The following is a 23,049-nucleotide window of genomic DNA, read 5'->3' as shown; positions in this document are numbered from 1 at the left end:
TAACAACGTAATATTTGAATCTACTAAATTGACTTACTTGGATCATATTAATGTATGCTGTATTCAGGTGAATTGTGATTTATACCTAATTGATTTGATTGAAATTGTAACTTTACTGATTTCCTAATAACCTTTATGGTTTGTAAACTTACTCCTCTTTGCTGTTACTGTGGGGCCAAACCTGCTTCACTGTCATTGAAAGGTTACTGAAATTGTGATTTGAGCCTCAGTTTAAGATAAAGGTCCAACCTAGTGGACATAATGGAGTTTCAAGTTTGCGACTAGTATGTGCGGTGTAAATACTATTGTTATCTATCCCACTATCAAATCTGGTAGCAGAGGATGGTTCTCAATGAGGAGAAGGTACTTAGTATTCACCCTAAAGCCGTCTAAATCTGCTCCATCCCCATTCGCATCCACAAGGGTCCTCTGGTCCAGTTTGGAGAATTTGAATGTTCCAGCGTTCCTGAGCGTTTGCAGTGTCCTTCGTGTGTGAGTATAGTAGGGGTACGAGTCTTTCATTGTCTTGTTGTGCACTGCAGTGTTGGTGGGCTAGTTGTGCAGTGTGATGTCCATTTTTAGTCCAAGAGGGTGCCATGTTGTTGTTAGATCTGTGATGCTGGCTTATGTGTTTTGCTTGTACTTATGAAAATTAACATGCTAGCTTCAAGAGTTCAAGTTTTGGGTATTGGACTGGACTCGTCGAAGTCTAAGATCCCGGCATGGATATTGGGTATATTGTGCTGTAACTTGTCTGGTAAGGTTTGTGGTGTCGGACATGAACAGCTATCGGCCGCACACTGAGATAGGGATGTATTAAACTTCTACTGTGAGGGTATACTAATTGAGATTGGTGTTTGGTTAATTCTTCTGTGCAGAGGATCACTTTGTTTGTGTGATAGTGCCCTTTGGGTGCTACTCTCTGAATTCTCCTCCAGTGACTGAGTACTTTAAGTTTTACTTTAGTGGAATAGATAAGAGTAATTTTGTTTTTGATGTTCAATAATTTTCTGTTTCAAAGCTGAATCGCTCTTGAGTGAGAGCTGCTGTGCTGATATAATTTGGCTGGTCTGTGTGCTGTACTGGGATTGTTCATTATGTCAACGAGTGCTGGACTGTGAGTGGACAGTTTTGTGGTGTCACGCTGAGATTGTGAGTAAGTGTCATTGCGTTTTGCCTTAAGATTTGCTGACAACCGCGGCTATTTTAATTGACTTAATTGACTTTGTGTTGAGTCAATTATAGAAAAAATATTAAATTGTTCAAGAAATCAAAGGTGTTAATTGGAGATGATGTAAGAATCGCTATCCGTGAAGGCAAGGAGGCCTTTGCCTGTGTCAATTGTTACCCAAACTTGAGCTTTTCGACTGATATCAGGCACCTCCCATATGTTAAGGAGACACCATCTTGGCTCGGGCACCTCAGAGTCAATAGCCTGGAAGTAGGATTGCCATATCGCGTATGCATTGTGCGTATGGTGTGCTCTGTAGTGCGTAAAGGAAACACCATTGTTTTGAAAAGTGCTGTGCGTCCTAGTAGAGACAACGCTAGGGACCGCCAATCATGGTCATTGCTCCACAGGCTCCTCAGAGGTGCCTGAAGGTTACAGTTATAGAATCGGTCTGGGTCTGCTGTGACGAATAAACCAAGATATTGGAAAGCCTGCCTCCAACAACGCCGCTTCACACTCCGCAGTCAAAGCTGGGGGTGGGCTATGTAGAACATAGATCATGGATTTGGACCAATTTATCGAATAGCCGGAGTATTTCCCGAAATTTGTGAAGATGTTCATTATCCTGGCAATGGTGCGGCGTGGGGTTGCAACATATAATCAAATGTCATCCATATATAATGATATTCGGTCTTCCCATCCCTCTGTCCAACAGAGTCCCCTTATCAGCAGGACCCCTCTGATCAAGGCCGCCAGCGGCTCAAGAACCAGGGCAAAGAGCAGCGGCGACAGGGGGAAGCCCTGCCGCGTTTCCCACCCAAGAAGAAAGGTGCGCAATCACCGCCCATTCACCATGACTTGCGCCATGAGTCTCTTGAATAGGAGGTGACCCAAGCCTGGAATTTGAGGCCAAACACCATACATTCCAGGACTGCAAATAAGTATGGCCATTGGATCATGTCGAAGGCCATACGGGCATCTAAGGAGAGCTCTGCTGCATTTTCTTGTACGGTATATATCCTACCTATCACCCTATGGAGTTAACACAAATTAGAGCAGTGCTCCTCCCTGGCATAAAGCCGGATTGTTCAGGGTGCACTAATTTGGAGACATGGTGCAGCAGCCTGGGGGCTAATAGCTTAGCTAGTATTTTGGTCTCTGCATTAAGCACATTAAGTAGAGAGATGGGACGGTACGAGGCGCAGTCCTCTGCCGGTTTGCCGGATTTATGAATAACCACGATAGAGGCCAGTCGTTGATCCTTTGGGGGCTCCCCTGCCCTTCTACTCTCCAGGTAGATCTTAAGTGGATGGGGTGCCACTCAAGAGGCTGTGAGTTACGAAAGTTCTATCGGGAGGCCGTTTGGCTCCACCCCACTTTTATTCTTGGTTTGCGCCCAGAGATATGTCAGCACATCCAGCAGAATTTGATTTGCTGCCAGTCTTAGCCTTGAGATGAAATCCTGCAGTATGCAATGTATTGTAATGATGACTTGGAAGCAGAAAAGAGTGTTAAAGAGAATTAAAGAGAAATTTATATTGGCTCAGATGAAATTATCCCAGAAAGGATTTCAGAATTGTCCGTACCCGGCAAAATGTGGTTATGCAACTTGTGGTAGAAATGGAATGCAGGGAGTTGGATGTCAAGGTGGTGGTCAGATGGTGCAGGGTGAAATTAGCGTCCTACCTGGTAGAGGACATGGGATGCTTGTTGATCTGAATTTGGTAATGATATAGCCGTGTTAAAGAAGACAATGCTGTGTCATTCCATTGGAAATACAAGTGCCATTTGAATTCAAATTGAGTACAGATTAATGGCAGAGGGTCTAATATATATGTGATGCTAGCCCCAAATGTGCAAATGCAAAGACTCCCTAATCCTCACAAGACTCATGCCCTCTTGATGCAGCATAATCTGAATACTCCAAGATTTAATGCAAATGCAAGTGTTAGAGTTCCCCGAAACTCCATCCGGTGTCATCTACTTTCCAACAGTTCCCAATCTTTGATGCCTTTGAAGTTCTGGTGTCTGACCAGTCACAATGACCTTGCCCAAGAGGAGAGGAAGACTGCGTGCTTGGTGCAGTCTTGGAGGTAGACCAAATTGGCCCATATGTAGAAGGGGAAGTGAATGGCCATCCTTTGTACTTTTTGATAGACGCCGGTCCTACCCATTCTACTATTAGGACAGTAGAAGTTCCAAACCTACCCCTCTCAGAAAAACAAGTCCAAATTTAGGCATTTCAAACAGAGAGGGAATCCTGTTTCCCTGAAGGTCCCTCTGAAAATAGTTTGCTTTGAAGAGGACTATTAGTTAGTATTAGTGGCTCTAGCCCTACAAGTCTGCTGGGAAGAGACCTTGTATGCAAGCTCAGCTGTGTGATCTATTGTTTCCCAAATTGGGTTGAGCTTCAAATGCATGATGAAGATGCAGATTTTAAATTGAGCACTCAGAATCACATTGTTGGGTTAATCTCTGTTCTGACAAAGGACGATTTGTCACTCAACTTGAAGGAATCTGTCAAGGGGGACGTCTGTGAATATTATAGCAAAGATATCAGCTTGATTAAAGGTGTTGAACCTGTGAAAATAACCCTCAGACAGGATGCAGAATTCCCTAGGACATCCCAATACAACGTCTCTCCAGATGCAGTGGGTGGAATCGCCCCAAAAATGGAATCCATGTTAGAGCAGGGCATTTTGAAAGAGATCCTGGGAAATCCTTGTAATTCCTTGATCATGGGGGATACAGAAATCAAAAAGTGGTGGGTCATTCAAGAACTGTGAAAGATTAACAATATTGTTGTCTTAAGTTGTCCTCAATTTCTGCCAAACATTCTTTTCCATATCTTTGCACAAAGACAGCCAATCCTTTTAACATTGTGGTTCGGAAGCAGAGTTCTGGCATGGTGCAGAGTTCTTTAAGGGTAATCACAGAGCCTCTCATTCTTCAACCAGATCTTGAAAAAGAATCTGGTGACCTTAAACCTACTATGTAACTCAGTCTTAGTTAGTCATCAACGACCTACTGTTGACGACAACAATGCATGAGCCATGCAGGTGAGATACTATAGCCCTAGTTAATCATTTAGCTGAAAACGGACATAATGTGTCCCCAGCCAAATTGCAGTATTAGTAGAAGAAAGGAACAAGAAAAGTGCCTCAAGATAGAATTTCTGCCACATTGCAGATGAATGCTCCCAAAATGCAGAGAGAAGTCAGGATGTTCCGGGGAAATATGGGCTACTGTCGTCAATAGATACCCGACGTGGCCAAACCTCTACAGAGGCCTACACACAAAGATGTGTCAGATCCACTACCATGGAACAATAGTGTGAAAAAGCCTTCCTCAAGCTGGGAGATGGCTATCCATGTCTCTGTAGCTTCTTTTGCTCAGGGTCCACATGCTACACTAGTAATATTTAAGTCCGTGCCAAGACGGCATCCGGGTATTCAAGCACTATAAAAACTATATATAACATAACATAAACCATGACATAACTCTTGCTCTAGGAATGCTAGGCTATGAGACGCCTTTTATACTTTACTGTGATGAAAGGGAACAGTACTTCCTGTCAGTATTGACTCAGATGCATGGAACCTCAAAACGCCCTGTTGTCTATTTTTCAGCTACTCTTGACCCAGTAGCTGCAGCATTACTGGGTTGCCTAAAGGAGGTGCCCACAGTTGGTGACATCATTCAACAATGTGAAGGCATTGTAATGAGGTACCTCTTACAGTAAAGGGACCCCACTCTGTGACAATCTCGTTAACCCATACACGAACTCCGCATATGACCAATAGTCACCTTACTAAATGCAAACAAATTATTCTTGCTGCAGAAAACATTACACTAAAGAGATGTTCATGTCTTAAGCCATCCACACTGTTACCGTTGCCTGTTGTCGATAAAAACGTTGATGGGGTAGATCATGGCTCTTGGCCAGTTGTGGTCCCAGCGTGGTTCATGACCTCCTCTTGCTTCCCAATCCAGTATGGGCATTACGTCATAGAACCTTTGGATGCATTGCAGATGTTGGCGGAGGTAGCCGTTGTAAAGTGTGCAGCACACAAGAGCACAAATGATGTGGTGACCACAGAAAATAGGTACACGGATGAGATAGCTGGCATTGCACTCTTTGGTCTTGCACCTTTAATGGGGAATTGTCAAATAAATCTGAGCATCACAATTCCATAAATCTATTCCTCACTGTTTTTTTTTTTTTTTAAATTTGTTTTATTGTTGCATCAAAGTATACGGTACAGTGTGAATAAGCCGCTGACGTGGCCTCAACATTCAGCCATGCGTGCAACGTGTTTTTTATTTAAACAACTGGTACAAATATCCATTTCCTCCAGAAATCAATACATACCATGCAACCATGTGTGCAGGTCAGAGGGCAATGAACCTGTATAGCTAGGAGGACAGTGCATGATAACAGGGATATAAAGTCCCGTCTCAAAGGGCGGTGGATCGGGGCCTGTTCAGTCCATGTAATGGTATCTATTCCTCACTGTTGATGATATGTTGAAAGAGTTGAAGAAATTGCAGGAAGAGGCACCAGAATGTTAACAAGAGAGATCGGTCAGAGCTAAGAATGAGGATGGAAACTGTGTCTCTTTGGATGGTTGTCCTGTACTACCTGATTAGATGTTACCCTCATGGCACATTATTTTTATGGTGCTACGCGTATTGGTTGAGAAGCCATAATTTGTATCTTTTATACATATCGGTTTAGCCCTACATTCCGTGTTATTCCAGCCGAGGCATGCCACATGTGTGTCACGTGCCAACACCTAAATGTAGTCAGGAGAACCCCAGTCATATAGGTAGATCAGGTGGTCCATTTAATAGCATGCAGCTTGATTCTGTCTAAATGCCTGTTTGTGAGGGGCTCTGTTACATTTTGGTAGTGGTTTGTCTCTTTTCCCAATGAGTGGAGACATGATCAACAAGGAGGAATGACAGTCTTCCTGAGGCCAAATTGTTGCTCATTGAGTTGAACCCTCGTTTTGGGATCCCAGTTTCCTTTGAATCAGATTGTGACTGCGAGTTCAAGACTGAAGTGATGAACTGTTTGTGTGAAGCTCTGCAGGTGAGTAAGAGTTTTCACTGTAGTTATAGACCTGAGGATTCAGGCACTTTGAAGCAGATTAACTGGACATTGAAATTGTGACTAACTAAAGTGTGTGCATCAACAGCTCTAAAATTACCTGCTTCCCTTCCACTGGTGATGATGAGCCTAGAAGCATTCCAGATCAGAGGACAGGACTGACCCTCTATGAGTTTCTAATAGACAGAGCCATAAGACTACCTGCTGTGTCTACAACTGCACTTGTAAATATTACAGATGGCATGTTTATTGACACTGCTAAGACCTGGCTGATTTTGTGCATTCTGTCCCTTTTCAGGATGAATTGGCGAGTCCACTGCCAAGGAAGAGCAGTGCCATGTCCTCAATCCTGGTGAAGCAGTATGTGAGAAAGTCTATCCTGGATCCCAGATGGCGTAGCCCTATTGTGTGATTTTGGTCACCAACACAGCTGTTAAATGCGTAGGCCTTCCAAATTGGATTGATGTCTAATGTACTCTGAGATTAAGACAAACTGGAAAAAGTGCTAATAGCCACTACTGATGTTCAAAGAACAAATTCAGTGCAACCTGAGAGTTCAGCAGGAGAAGATGTAGAGTAAGCAAGCTCAGGCATCAAAGTCATATCGAGGCAAGCGCAGGGCCTGTGGTGACTGAGCGGTGAGTAGCCACAGTGACCCAAACTGAAGAAGCTGTAAGCACAGACTCTGAAATGTCATGAGGGAAAAGGGTGGGTGTTTTGAGTAATGGCTCCCAGAGCCATTAGAGGCGGGAACTGATGGCGCAGTGTCATCAAAACTTACTTGCGCTTACTGATATGTTAATCTGTAACCCGCATAAAGTTGCTTTCATGATTTACACATGGTTTAATCGTTATTTCACATATTAATTTCCACATTATTGTACACGTTATGATTTAGTTATGCTTCGTAAATTGAATGAATTGTATGTTTTTGATTACCATAAGTCCTACAAATTGCTTGGAGTGTATCTAAACTGATCTAATGTATTAGCCAGTGGTTCTCCTAAACATCTAACACAGATCACGCCCTCCGAACCTATGTTGGACAACCCTGGCATACTGCAGGATTTGGTAAGCAGGGAGAGCTAATCAACTACCCGTGGAATAACATGCAATAAAAATATAGGTGAGAGGACTGCTCCAGGGTTGCACATGTAGCTGACACTGAACATACAAATGAAGTTAGGATAGGACCTACCTCTGACCAATGGAAAGCGCTGCCCAGATCCAGCTAGCACAACCTCCAAGGCAGGGCACTGAAGCCCAGACAGCGATTTCTGCTCAATCGTAATCTTATCACTTGCAAAGGTGAAATTTAACTTGCTTCCAAGATAACAAACTCCTGTAACTTTCAATATGCCAATCTCCTCAGGACATGCAGGGTCAAAAGTCAAATTGCTCCTATTAATCCTAGGAAAAGAAAGAGCATGTTAATTCTAGGCAAGATCACTGAGTGCAGAACAAACCAATTTCAATTTTAATTCCACATATGTTTTGCAGTTCTTGTGTTTTTACAATCAATGAAATTGTCCCTCCACTAACAAGGAAACTCTACCTTCAATGTAGGTATGGTCCCTTAACGGTAAAATCATTCACTGGTAGATGGCATCAGGGAAATGGTCCATATAACGATCTGTGTGCAGGCAGTGAAGAATGTTCTTAATCACTTATACATGTTCTGTTTTTGTACCCCTTCTATAAACACATACCTGCAAAATGAATTGTTCCATGGTGAAAAATCTGGGTTGTAGAGAGTTCCAGGAATGGCTCAGATTATTGCAACATGACACTAGTCTTGTTTTTTTTGTCTGGCCATGTTTTTAAAGGCATTTTGGATTAAGCGTGAAAAACTCATACAGTCAGCTACTGGTCTCTGAAAAGATTCACTTGATGTTTGTGATGTACTATGGTTGAACATTTAATATTGCTGTAGATATTAATTATGATTTCTGTCTTCCTATGCTTTTAGACAGTGTTATGAAATCTGTGGTTTTATATTGTTCTTTTAAAAAATTCTAGCTGGGGCTTTTTATATATTGATATAATCCTATTTATTGATATATATATTTATATTTCTATGTTTATGTGTATTGCGGCTGTTTTCTCTGTCTGTACTTTTATGATCCCCAGAGATCGAAATACAGTTCATTGATGATGATATTTTACCCATAAAATAGAATCATGTTTGGCAGGCAAAGAATGTACTGCTGCAGTTTTGAAGTGAAGGTAAAAAGAAATCACTGGTCACTCATAAACATGTGAACTCACAAACACTTAACATTTACATACCTAGAGGCACTGCCACCTCACATTAATTGCCTGCTTATATGGTGGCTACATCATAGATCCAGGTTTGTCACACTAGTAATTGTCTCTGTGACTCTCCCAAGGCTTTGAATATCCTTTGTGGATAGTATCTGAAGTAATCTAACTGGAAAACGGGTCCAAATATGTGCCGCCATCTCTGTAAAGAGCGGCCTCAGGTTAGTTCTGAGTCCTCCTGGTCACATCTTATGGCCTTTGTTCCAGAAGCCAAGCTCCACTTAAATTTGGTCATCTTCCTTGTATTTACAATGCTTGATTATTAAACTATCTCAATCATGTCTCCATTCTCTCTCGTCTCTTCTCTTACACGGCCGTATGTCAGAATGTCATGCTACAAAAATATCGTAGTAAGAATGTGGACTACGAAAGTATTGTGAAGGTAAATATATAAAGGCAAGTATAAATTTACTACTCCTATAGCCACATATATGTACTTTGAAGATATAATGTCATGGTACATATACAAAGACTGTAAATCAATATTTGCTTATATATTATGAGCTTCACGATATTTTTGTAGTTGATATTCTGGCTACGATATCTGTAGCACCTTATTTAAAACACAATTTTCTGGTACCATACCCTCTTATGTATGTTACAAATGAAGTCTAACTCATGTCTTTCTGAGACGTGTGGAGCATGTTTGTCCGTTCTTGGATCCTCTTCTCTTGAATTCCTCTCATCATTGTGTTAAAAAGGAATATCACCTGCTCCAGATTCATAGAGGGAAATACTTCACGAATTTGGGATGTACTGACTACCCAAATGTGTATCTGGAACATACATACTATAAATATGGGGCAACAAACAGGGCCCAACTGGAACAGTAAATAACCCCAGGTACCAAAATAAAAGTTGCCCCTATTAGTGATTCAGATAGCTGAAAAAGTGGCTCATGTTTATAAATTGGGGAAGTTTTGAACTCGTAAAGACACTCATGGATTTGCGCTTACTACGGGCAATGTTTGTTTTACTATCAAGGAAATTAACAGTGGGGCGTGGCTGGTGAGCCAAGATGGCAGACCCACCCTAGCACAGCTCTGCACTTCGCCCATACTATCTTGCCCAATTCTCTGTGAACGTCAATGATCTAACTGCAATCGAGAGCGAGGTCGGTCCCGACAACCAGCATCTTGGAATGTGGTGTGCGGTGCTGTTGTAAGTGAACTACCTGTGGTGGGAACAGAAAAGTGGTCATGAGTGGCGTGGAGGGGCTGAGAACCCGACGGCAAGATGCGAAGCAGCCGAGGCAGGGAGACAGCGGACACAGGTTTCAAGGCGAAGAGTAGGGAGGAAGAGGACCTGTGGCCGGCCACTGAGGCTTGTGTGGAGGACTGGAGCGGTGCTTCGAGTCCGGACCGGGGTCTGGTTGAGCGCAGAGTGACAAAGTGTGCATTCAGGACTGAAAATCCAGCCTGGATGCTGAGGAGCCTCAGTAAGCACGGAGGTAGGAATGGGCCTAGGCCCGTCAGGAGTTTGAGCAGAGTGGAAGAGAAGAAGACGTGCTTGAGACGGAGTTGCAAGCGCAAAATTCAGATGCGGCGGTGAGAGACCAGTTCCACCAACCTAGCTCAGTATACTTGAGTGGGGAAGAAACCGACAGCAGACCCCGCCGACCTCAAGAACGTCCGCCCCATCTCGCTCCTCCCTTTTCCTGCCAAATTCATCGAGAAGACCGTCAACAAACAGCTCGCCGCCTTCCTCGAGACGAACGGATCCCTCGACCCCTCACAGTCCGGTTTCCATGCCAACCACAGCACCGAGACCGCCCTCTTGGCAGCCACCGACGACATCAGATCCCTGCTTGACAATGGGGAAACAGCTGCCCTCATCCTCCTGGACCTCTCTGCAGCGTTCGACACAGTCTGCCACCGCACCCTAACACAGCGCCTCAGCAACATCGGAATCCAAGAGAAGGCACTGGAGTGGATCATCTCGTTCCTCGCCGGAAGAACCCAGAGAGTCCGCCTCCCCCCGTTCAGATCAGCAGCCACCGAAGTCATCTGCGGCGTACCACAAGGATACTCGCTCAGCCCCACCCTCTTCAACGTCTACATGAGCCCCCTCGCAGACATCGCACGCCAACACAACCTCAACATCATCTCCTACGCCAACGACACCCAGCTGATCCTCACCCTCACCAACGACCCTGCCACCGCAAGAGCCAGTCTACACGAGGGAATGAAGGACGTCGCCGAATGGATGAAGAACAGCCGCCTGAAGCTGAACTCAGACAAGACGGAAGTCCTCATCCTGGGATCATCCCCCTCCGTCTGGGACGACTCCTGGTGGCCCCCTGCCCTGGACACCAACCCCCCTCAAGCCAACTGACCATGCACGAAACCTGGGTTTCATCCTGGACTCCTTCCTCTCGATGACCAGGCAAGTCAACGCCATCTCGTCATCCTGTTTCAACACCCTGCGCATGCTCCGAAAGATCTTCCAATGGATCCCCACCGAAACCAGGAAGACGGTCACCCAGGCACTCGTCACCAGCCGACTGGACTACGGGAACACTGTCTACGCGGGAACCACAGCCAAACTACAGAAAAGACTCCAGCGCATACATAACACCTCCGCACGACTCGTCCTGGACATCCCCCGCCACAACCACATCTCCGCCCACCTGAGAGACCTGCACTGGCTCCCCGTCAGCAAAAAGATCACGTTCAGACTCCTCACCCATGCACACAAGGCTCTCCACGACCTGGGCCCCAAGTACCTCAACAACCGCCTCACCTTCTACACGCCCACCCGCCAGCTGCGATCGACCAGCCTCGCCCTCGCCACCATACCACGCATTCGCAGAGCCACCACCGGAGGAAGATCCTTCTCCTTCCTGGTGGCCAAGACATGGAACTCCCTCCCCATCCACCTACGGCTGACCCAGGACCATCTCTCCTTCAGGAAGCAACTCAAGACCTGGCTTTTCGAGCAGTAACGGACCCCTCCCCCCCCCCCCCGCCCCCCCCCCCCCCAGTGCCTTGAGACCCCACCGGGTAAGTAGCGCGCTATATAAATTGTTGATTGATTGATTGAAGGCGGCGGCGGCCATCTTTGACTGTGGTCTGTGTGGGGCTGAGCAGAGAGAGGCGGCAGCTGGATGGCCATCGGAGAGGATGGCGTCCACACAGATCAGAGGTGAGACCGGCGAGAGAAGTGAGCCCCACATGGATGCTGGACTGCCAAAGTGAGGAGGCATTGGGCGAGGTTCAGACGCCGACTCGGGGCTCGGCCCAAACGTGGCACATACCTGACATGCACACATGCAGTGGCGCTAGGTGAGTGGGGAGTTGCGGTGAGACACTGGGACAGACTTGCATGCCCTTCCCTACGCCAGGACGACTGATGGATGGATGCTCTGGTTGATAGGAGGTGACTTTAATTCTGTACTTAACATTGCTCTGGACAGATCATTCCCAGTCCTGCCAGGTATCACGCATCTAGCGTGATACTAACTCATTTCAGTGTGGTGGTCCGCATCACTGCACTGAGATGTTAAGTCACGCATTATAGCGTCTCCTCCCTGTCAAAGCGGGAGTGCTTCTAATGCACCTTAAGCTAGTGTGCAGGCGTGCAGTAACTGCGCACAACCAAGAGTGCTCTGGCAGGTTTGGCGCCTGGCTCAGCTGCTGTTACAATGTAACAAAACACAGGCACGGCGCACTCACTGCACGCACCTCGGCATTTTGTATACAACTTTATTTAAGGCGGGTCGGGTCATCCCTCCTGCCGCCCAAAGCGCAGTCAGCATTCTTCCCAACAAAAACGTTTGGGCTCTGTTATGTTATAAGCTTATGTCAATTGTCATTGCTCTTCCTCAGCGTTCTACCTCTCGCTCTGCGTTACCATATCAGCATATGTTCTCGAGTGCTGTTGGAGTAGACGTGGGAGCTGAGAGGAGAGCGGAGGTATTTTCTTGCTGTACTGGTGTTCCTACATTAAACCCAACTTGAAGTCACTCACACCGTGTTTGACCATCTTTACAATTGGTGACGATTGGAACACGGAACACCGGTAGAACCTAGTTTTTTTTTTTTAAAGGAACGGTTTGCTACACTGATGTAATCGTAAGAAGAATTACGCTACACTGATGTAATCTTAAGAAAAATTACGACTCATACCCATCAGGATATTGGTTTCTTGTGCACCTCGTTTTCCGGTTCACAGTGAAGTATTGGATACCTACCTTGCAGGTCGAATGAGTCAATCTTTTTGGTTTTAATTCTTTTACTGTACTTTTTAGTCTTGCTTGTTTTCAAACTTTCAACTGCCTCCTACGAACATTCCACTTACCACTGTTCTTCTTGGATCTGGAACGTCCAGCGGAATTTGCTTTCTCTCCTTTGCTTTTCTTCTGTTTGACGCGCTGCTGCGTCCTATGTAATTGCATCTAAGTTAATTGAGCTCCTCCTCGGTCACTGCGCGGTGAAGCGCACCCCTTTATTGGAGATTACAAGTGATTTCCTTGTTTAGGCCTTGTTGATGCGCAATTCCTTTTCTGTTTATTTAGCGCATTGCTCATTCATACGGTGATGCGTACACCTTTTTAATCAATTATTTGTTTTAAGCGCATCTGACACACACGGTGATGTGCACACCTAATATTGCTTATTATTGAAAATTTAAGGTCATATTGCATTTTAATTACTTTCATTTATTTAAAAAATTTATTTATACAATGGCAACTCAAAATATTTCCATTAAGCCACCCCAAGCTTTTTGGCCTGCAGGTTCTGATCCATGCATGAAATGGTCAGAGTGGAAAGCTTATTTTATCAACTTTATTGAAACTATCGACGAAGATGGAAAGATGTCACCTGAAAGGAAGAAAAAGCTTCTGTTGCATTCTGTTGGCCCTGGAGGATTAAAAGCATATGAAGATATGACCAAGGCCATGGGTGGTGGAGACGTCAATGTATTTGAAGCCATTATAAATTACTTTGACACCTACTTTGCACCGAAAGTATGCATCGGTATTGTAAGATATATGTTTTTCCATAGGAAACAAGATGCAAATGAGACTATAGATGAATTTCTTTCAGCCTTAAGGAAACTTGCAGCGGATTGTAAGTTTGACCACTTAGTGGACCAGTTTATTAGAGATCAAGTAGTTATGCATAACAAGGATCCTGCCGTACAAGATAGGTTATGGATTAATGGGATGCCGAATTAAAAGATATTTTAAACATTGTTAGAAAGGCAGAGATGTCTAGTCGCAGGGCCAAGTTACTTAAACAAGATGTTGTAGTCTCTGAAACTTCAGCAGAGGTAGTTAGCCAAATCAAATCCAAGGTGCAAACTGCTAATAAATCTAGTGCTCCAATTAAACATAAAGTTTAAGTTTCCAAGAATAGATATTTTAAACGCCCTGCCAATTTCAGGTGTTATTGTTGTGATAGTCCTTTACCCCTTGCATCCAGCAAATTTTGTCCCGCCTTAAAGAAAAGATGTACCAATTGCGGCATAGTGGGCCACTTTGCCAAAGCTTGCAAAATGAAGGGTGGTAAGAAGGTAAAGTGTTTGGAAGATGCTGAGGATGATTCTAGTGATTGTGAATATAGTATTAGGAAACTCAATATTAATGATTCTAGTAATGAGCCTCAGAACTTAGATCCCAAAGAACTATTAATTTGGAATGTTAATGATAACAGCAATGTGTGTAAAAAAAACCCTTATGTACTATGTGTATTGGAGGTATTTGTGTACAAATGTATGCTGATTTAGGCTCCCCATACACCATAGTTGATGGGAAAACTTGGAAATCCCTTTTCTCTAAAAGTTTAGGTGATAGACTTTTAGAATCTGACATTCATCCAGAAGGATTTTCTGAACAAAAGATCGATATGGTCGGGTACAGGTCTTTAGTCTTTAAGTTCAAGAATTGGGACGTTGCTAAGAAAGGGCCTGCAGTCTTAGGCTGGAAAGATCTGGGCAAATTGGATAGTATTCTCAATCCAAATAGTCCTGATCCTGTCATGGTTCTTAATGAGGGTGATTTGCTTTGTGAGGAAATTTTGAAGAAATTTCCTAAAGTTTTCAATGGGAGTTTAGGGAACCCTAATGACTTTGAACATAGCATTGTATTAAAGACTGATGCATGCCCCAAGATACATAAGGTCAGACACATTCCTGTTCTTCTGAGAGATGATGTTGAAAAAGAATTGGATAAGTTAGTTAAAGCAAACATTATAGAGCCAATCGAATCATCAGAATGGATTTCTCCGATTGTGGTAGCCAAACGTAGAAATGGCAAGTTGAGATTGTGTATTGACCTCAGGCATTTAAACAATAATATTGTAGTAGATAAATTTCCCCTTCCAAAAATCTCAGAAATGCTTTCTCAAGTTAAAAATGCAGAATGGTTTTCATCAATAGACCTTTCTGCTGCTTATCATCAAATTTTCCTTGCCGAAGAAAGTAAACAGCTGACAGCCTTTATTACCTCTTTTGGCTGTTTCCAGTATAAGAGACTTCCATTTGGGTTGGCTTCTGCTGCAGCTATTTTTCAAAGATTGATGTACCATTTATTTGGAAAAATTAAAAATGTCAGGTGTTTCCAGAATGATATTCTGGTCTTAGGTGCAAATAGGTCAGTGCATGATAACATTTTGAATGAAGTACTCACCTTTCTGGAGTACAAAGGGTTAACTGTTGAACATTCAAAGTGCAAGTTTGCTGTCAAGTCCATTACGTATTTAGGTCACACTCTTAGTGGTGAAAGTGTTTCCCCAAAAACATCTTTAATTGAAGCTATCCGTGATGCTCCCAGTCCAAAAAATAGAGAGGAAGTCAGATGCTTTTTAGGACTTGTAGAGTTTTACTCTAGATTCGTGAGGAATTTCTCCTCCTAAGTGTTACACATTAGGCAATTGCTCAAGAATAAAAGTACATTTTTTTGGGATGTGGAGTGCCAGTTGGAGTTTGACAATATTAAGTGTGCTATTGTAGAAGCCCCTGCTCTTAAGGGATTTGATTCAGAGTTGAGTAATATCGTTACTGTAGACACTAGTAACAAGGGCTTAGGGGGTGTTTTATCGCAAATCAAAGCTGATGGCAAAGAAGATATTGTTGGCTACGCTTCCCGTGCATTATCCACCACTGAGGAAAAGTTCTCCGTAATTGAAAAAGAAACCCTTGCATGTGCCTGGGCCATGGAACATTTTCAATCTTTTGTGTGGGGTAAGTCTTGTGTGATTCATACTGACCACAAACCATTGGTCAAATTACTCACTACGGAAGGGAGTTTGAATGCTTCTGCCAGAATTGCCCGATTACCTTTGCGTTTGCAAGATTACATCTATAAAATCGTGTATGTTCCTGGCAAGAAAAATTTTGTAGCTGATTTCTTGTCCAGGTTACCCATTGAAATGCAGGAATGTGATAATTCTGACATAGATACTGAACAAATCGCTTTGATTCATAATCAGGGTTTGTTAAATTTTGATGAGACAGAATGGTCAAATTGCTATAGTTCTGACTCTGTCTTAAAAATGTGTCTGGATTTATTAACTCTGGTTGGCCTTGCAAAATGAAATTTCAGAAATTTTCAAACCATTTTAGAAAATTAGACAGGAACTCTCTGTTGTTAATGGATTTATCTTTAGAGGTGATAAAGTCATTCCTCCACTTTCCTTAAGAATGAAAATTGTTAAATTGTGTCATGAGGAGCATGATGAAAACCAAGCAAAGAGTCAAACAATGGTTTTGGTGGCCTGGTTTTGATATTTTTATTGAGAGAATTGTACGTGACTGTTTGCCATGCTGTAATTCAGATAAATCTTTGGTCACTTTGAGACCAAAAATGGGGGAGTCCTTTGTGCCAGCTAAACCATGGCATACTATAGCTGTTGATATCATGGGTTCCATTGGATCAGAGAAGAAATTTATTTTAGCACTCATAGATGTTTTTTCAAGGTGGCCTGTCATTAAAGTTGTCAGTAAAATTACTTCTGAAGACATTTTAAAGTTCCTAGATAGAACTTTCATTGAAGAAGGTTTACCTGCTCAAGTTAATTCTGACAATGGAGTTCAATTCATGTCCAATTTGACTCAAGAATATTTTAAAAGAGCTGGGATTAAACACAGAACCGCCTCTCTTTACAACCCTTCTGGAAATGGCATGATCCAAAGATTTAATAGAGTTTTGAAGAATTCCATTCAAATAGCTGTTCAGAATAATTGTGATTGGGCGGTGCACATTTTTAAAACTGTATGGATGTATAGAACCACGCCTCATGATGCTTTAGAAGTTTCCCCTTTTGAAGTCATGAGAGGTTGTGGTGCCAGAACTAAGTGCAAGCCTGAATGGTTGTTAGAAACAGTTTCCAAAACTGTTCCTTTTGATGTTATCAGGTCTAGGATTATAGATAAACGTAACAAGTATCAAGAGAAGTACAACTTGAAACATAATGCTAAAGATGTTTGTATCAAAGTTGGTTGCTGGGTTAGGGTAAAAAAAAACTGGAAAACTATTAAAGGTGAAAGTCAGTATTTCAGACCTTTAAAGGTTACCAACGTTTTAAGGAATACTGAACAATTATCTGATGGGAAGGTTTGGAACTTTAAAAGAGTAGCTATTTTTCACACGGGTCTTAATTGTGTCGGGAACCAAATTCATTCTGGTACTCCTCACTCTCCTGATACTCATTCTGAGTGGGATATTGTTGCATAGAAAATGTTACTACCAATTCTATTGCAACTCCTACCAGTCCTAGTCCTAATGAAGACTATTTCAACAATGCTGCATATTGCTGGATATTTCTAACTGTGTTGGTGGAGACTCTACTTTTCCTACTGTAAATAATGATATGGTTACTGGCAATGGGGATTGTAATGTTGATGGTAATTTATCACTTTGTGACAAATATATTTGTTCTAAACCTAAATGGATGGCGGATTATGTTTGTGAAGATGTATCTTAATTTATTTTAATGTTTTTTGTTGTTTTGCAAGGGGGGAGATGTGTTATGTTATATGCTTATTTCAATTGTTATTGTTCTTCCTCAGCGTTCTACCTCTCGCTCTGCGTTACCACATCAGCATATGTTCTAGAGTGCTGTTGGAGTAGACGTTGGAGGTGAGAGGAGAGCGGAGGTATTTTCTTGCTGTACTGGTGTTCCTACATTAAACCCAACTTGAAGTCACTCACACCGTGTTTGACCATCTTTACAATTGGCGACGATTGGAACACGGAACACCGGTAGAACCTAGGTTTTTTTAAAGGAACGGTTTGCTACACTGATGTAATCCTAAGAAGAATTACGCTACACTGATGTAATCTTAAGAAAAATTACGACTCATACCCATCAGGATATTGGTTTCTTGTGCACCTCGTTTTCCGGTTCACAGTGAAGTATTGGATACCTACCTTGCAGGTCGAATGAGTCAATCTTCTTGGTTTTAATTCTTTTACTGTACTTTTTAGTCTTGCTTCTTTTCAAACTTTCAACTGCCTCCTACGAACATTCCACTTAACACTGTTCTTCTTGGATCTGGAACGTCCAGCGGAATTTGCTTTCTCTCCTTTGCCTTTCTTCTGTTTGACGCGCTGCTGTGTCCTATGTAATTGCATCTAAGTTAATTGAGCTCCTCCTCGGTCACTGCGCGGTGAAGCGCACCCCTTTATTGGAGATTACAAGTGATTTCCTTGTTTAGGCCTTGTTGATGCGCAATTCCTTTTCTGTTTATTTAGCGCATTGCTCATTCATACGGTGATGCGTACACCTTTTTAATCAATTATTTGTTTTAAGCGCATCTGACACACACGGTGATGTGCACAGCTAATATTGCTTATTATTGAAAATTTAAGGTCATATTGCATTTTAATTACTTTCATTTATTTAAAAAATGTATTTATACAATGGCAACTCAAAATATTTCCATTCAGCCACCCCAAGCTTTTTGGCCTGCAGGTTCTGATCCATGCATGAAATGGTCAGAGTGGAAAGCTTATTTTATCAACTTTATTGAAACTATCGACGAAGATGGAAAGATGTCACCTGAAAGGAAGAAAAAGCTTCTGTTGCATTCTGTTGGCCCTGGAGGATTAAAAGCATATGAAGATATGACCAAGGCCATGGGTGGTGAAGACGTCAATGTATTTGAAGCCATTATAAATTACTTTGACACCTACTTTGCACCGAAAGTATGCATCGGTATTGTAAGATATAAGTTTTTCCATAGGAAACAAGATGCAAATGAGACTATAGATGAATTTCTTTCAGCCTTAAGGAAACTTGCAGCGGATTGTAAGTTTGACCACTTAGTGGACCACTTTATTAGAGATCAAGTAGTTATGCATAACAAGGATCCTGCCGTACAAGATAGGTTATGGATTAATGGGATGCCGAATTAAAAGATATTTTAAACATTGTTAGAAAGGCAGAGATGTCTAGTCGCAGGGCCAAGTTACTTAAACAAGATGTTGTAGTCTCTGAACCTTCAGCAGAGGTAGTTAGCCAAATCAAATCCAAGGTGCATACTGCTAATGAATCTAGTGCTCCAATTAAACATAAAGTTTAAGTTTCCAAGAATAGAGATTTTAAACGCCCTGCCAATTTCAGGTGTTATTGTTGTGATAGTCCTTCACACCTTGCATCCAGCAAATTTTGTCCCGCCTTAAAGCAAAGATGTACCAATTGCAGCATAGTGGGCCACTTTGCCAAAGGGTGGTAAGAAGGTAAAGTGTTTGGAAGATGCTGAGGATGATTCTAGTGATTGTGAATATAGTATTAGGAAACTCAATATTAATGATTCTAGTAATGAGCCTCAGAACTTAGATCCCAAAGAACTATTAATTTGGAATGTTAATGATAACAGCAATGTGTGTAACAAAAACCCTTATGTACTATGTGTATTGGAGGTATTTTTGTACAAATGTATGCTGATTTAGGCTCCCCATACACCATAGTTGATGGGAAAATTTGGTAATCCCTTTTCTCTAAAAGTTTAGGTGATAGACTTTTAGAATCTGACATTCATCCAGAAGGATTTTCTGAACAAAAGATCGATATGGTCGGGTACAGGTCTTTAGTCTTTAAGTTCAAGAATTGGGACGTTGCTAAGAAAGGGCCTGCAGTCTTAGGCTGGAAAGGTCTGGGCAAATTGGATAGTATTCTCAATCCAAATAGTCCTGATCCTGTCATGGTTCTTAATGAGGGTGATTTGCTTTGTGAGGAAATTTTGAAGAAATTTCCTAAAGTTTTCAATGGGAGTTTAGGGAACCTTAATGACTTTGAACATAGCATTGTATTAAAGACTGATGCATGCCCCAAGATACTTAAGGTCAGACACATTCCTGTTCTTCTGAGAGATGATGTTGAAAAAGAATTGGATAAGTTCGTTAAAGCAAACATTATAGAGCCAATCGAATCATCAGAATGGATTTCTCCGATTGTGGTAGCCAAACGTAGAAATGGCAAGTTGAGATTGTGTATTGACCTCAGGCATTTAAACAATAATATTGTAGTAGATAAATTTCCCCTTCCAAAAATCTCAGAAATGCTTTCTCAAGTTAAAAATGCAGAATGGTTTTCATCAATAGACCTTTCTGCTGCTTATCATCAAATTTTCCTTTCCGAAGAAAGTAAACAGCTGACAGCCTTTATTATCTCTTTTGGCTGTTTCCAGTATAATAGACTTCCATTTGGGTTGGCTTCTGCTGCAGCTATTTTTCAAAGATTGATGTACCATTTATTTGGAAAAATTAAAAACGTCAGGTGTTTCCAGAATGATATTCTGGTCTTTGGTGCAAATAGGTCAGTGCATGATAACATTTTGAATGAAGTACTCACCATTCTGGAGTACAAAGGGTTAACTGTTGAACATTCAAAGTGCAAGTTTGCTGTCAAGTCCATTACGTATTTAGGTCACACTCTTAGTGGTGAAAGTGTTTCCCCAAAAACATCTTTAATTGAAGCTATCCGTGATGCTCCCAGTCCAAAAAATAGAGAGGAAGTCAGATGCTTTTTAGGACTTGTAGAGTTTTACTCTAGATTCGTGAGGAATTTCTTCTCCTAAGTGTTACACATTAGGCAATTGCTCCAGAATAAAAGTACATTTTTGTGGGATGTGGAATGCCAGTTGGAGTTTGACAATATTAAGTGTGCTATTGTAGAAGCCCCTGCTCTTAAGGGATTTGATTCAGAGTTGAGTAATATTGTTACTGTAGACACTAGTAACAAGGGCTTAGGGGGTGTTTTATCGCAAATCAAAGCTGATGGCAAAGAAGATATTGTTGGCTACGCTTCCCGTGCATTATCCACCACTGAGGAAAAGTTCTCCGTAATTGAAAAAGAAACCCTTGCATGTGCCTGGGCCATGGAACATTTTCGATCTTTTGTGTGGGGTAAGTCTTGTGTGATTCATACTGACCACAAACCATTGGTCAAATTACTCACTACGGAAGGGAGTTTGAATGCTTCTGCCAGAATTGCCCGATTACCTTTGCGTTTGCAAGATTACATCTATAAAATCGTGTATGTTCCTGGCAAGAAAAATTTTGTAGCTGATTTCTTGTCCAGGTTACCCATTGAAATGCAGGAATGTGATAATTCTGACATAGATACTGAACAAATCGCTTTGATTCATAATCAGGGTTTGTTAAATTTTGATGAGACAGAATGGTCAAATTGCTATAGTTCTGACTCTGTCTTAAAAAATGTGTCTGAATTTATTAACTCTGGTTGGCCTTGCAAAACTGAAATTTCAGAAATTTTCAAACCATTTTAGAAAATTAGACAGGAACTCTCTGTTGTTAATGGATTTATCTTTAGAGGTGATAAAGTCATTCCTCCACTTTCCTTAAGAATGAAAATTGTTAAATTGTGTCATGGGGAGCATGATGAAAACCAAGCAAAGAGTCAAACAATGGTTTTGGTGGCCTGGTTTTGATATTTGTATTGAGAGAATTGCACGTGACTGTTTGCCATGCTGTAATTCAGATAAATCTTTGGTCACTTTGAGACCAAAAATGGGGGAGTCCTTTGTGCCAGCTAAACCATGGCATACTATAGCTGTTCATATCATGGGTTCCATTGGATCAGAGAAGAAATTTATTTTAGCACTCATAGATGTTTTTTCAAGGTGGCCTGTCATTAAAGTTGTCAGTAAAATTACTTCTGAAGACATTTTAAAGTTCCTAGATAGAACTTTCATTGAAGAAGGTTTACCTGCTCAAGTTAATTCTGACAATGGAGTTCAATTCATGTCCAATTTGACTCAAGAATATTTTAAAAGAGCTGGGATTAAACACAGAACCACCTCTCTTTACAACCCTTCTGGAAATGGCATGATCCAAAGATTTAATAGAGTTTTGAAGAATTCCATTCAAATAGCTGTTCAGAATAATTGTGATTGGGAGGTGAAAATTTTTAAAACTGTATGGATGTATAGAACCACGTCTCATGATGCTTTAGAAGTTTCCCCTTTTGAAGTCATGAGAGGTTGTGGTGCCAGAACTAAGTGCAATCCTGAATGGTTGTTAGAAACAGTTTCCAAAACTGTTCCTTTTGATGTTATCAGGTATAGATAAACGTAACAAGTATCAAGAGAAGTACAACTTGAAACATAATGCTAAAGATGTTTGTATCAAAGTTGGTTGCTGGGTTAGGGTAAAAAAAAAAACTGGAAAACTATTAAAAGTGAAAGTCAGTATTTCAGACCTTCAAAGGTTACCAACGTTTTAAGGAATACTGAACAATTATCTGATGGGAAGGTTTGGAACTTTAAAAGAGTAGCTATTTTTCGCACGGGTCTTAATTGTGTCGGGAACCAAATTCATTCTGGTACTCCTCACTCTCCTGATACTCATTGTGAGTGGGATATTGTTGCATAGAAACATGTTACTACCAATTCTATTGCAACTCCTACCAGTCCTAGTCCTAATGAAGACTATTTCAACAATGCTGCATATTGCTGGATATTTCTAACTTTCTGACCACTGTGCCTACCTGCAGGCGAGGTCGCCCCCACTCTCCGCTGCTCCTGCCTACTGCCACCCGCTGCCTCCTTGGACGCCCCAGCCGCCGCTGGGCTGCCACTTTTCCCGCCGCCGCTGACTCCTGGCGGACACGCCCCCAGCTGACCCGCCCTCCCGGCTCCTCTCTTAAGGGGCCCGCGCTCGAGGTGCAGGGAGTGACCACTGCGCCTACCTGCAGGCGAGGTCACCCCCACTCTCCGCTGCTCCTGCCTACTGCCACCCGCTGCCTCCTTGGACGCCCCAGCTGCCGCTGGGCCGCCACTTTTCCCGCCGACGCTGACTCCCGGCGGACACGCCCCCCAGCTGACCCGCCCTCCCGGCTCCTCTCTTATGATGCCCACTCCCACGCGCAGCGTTGACGCGCAGCGGGCGCGCCGATTGTGCGCCGAAGACGCACCAAAGGTAAGCCCGTCTGCGCCCGTCCGCGCCTGGACCGCGCCCGGACCGCGCTCAGTGCCA

At 42.5% G+C, this 23,049-nt stretch overlaps 1 protein-coding gene across 1 annotated transcript in view; it reads right to left on the bottom strand.

Annotated features, from left to right (window-relative positions):
• Positions 1 to 23,049, bottom strand: part of PGGHG (protein-glucosylgalactosylhydroxylysine glucosidase) — a 305,061-nt gene that overhangs the window by 4,947 nt on the left and 277,065 nt on the right. The window contains exon 13 of the mRNA XM_078682845.1: positions 7,483 to 7,694. Within this exon, the coding sequence (XP_078538971.1) occupies positions 7,483 to 7,694 (212 nt within the window). The remainder of the gene's footprint in view (positions 1 to 7,482; positions 7,695 to 23,049) is intronic.

This window comes from Lissotriton helveticus, chromosome 3_1 (assembly GCF_964261635.1).
Source record: "Lissotriton helveticus chromosome 3_1, aLisHel1.1, whole genome shotgun sequence".
Classification (NCBI taxonomy): Eukaryota; Metazoa; Chordata; class Amphibia; order Caudata; family Salamandridae; genus Lissotriton; species Lissotriton helveticus.
This window is presented reverse-complemented; position numbering and strand designations above follow the sequence as displayed.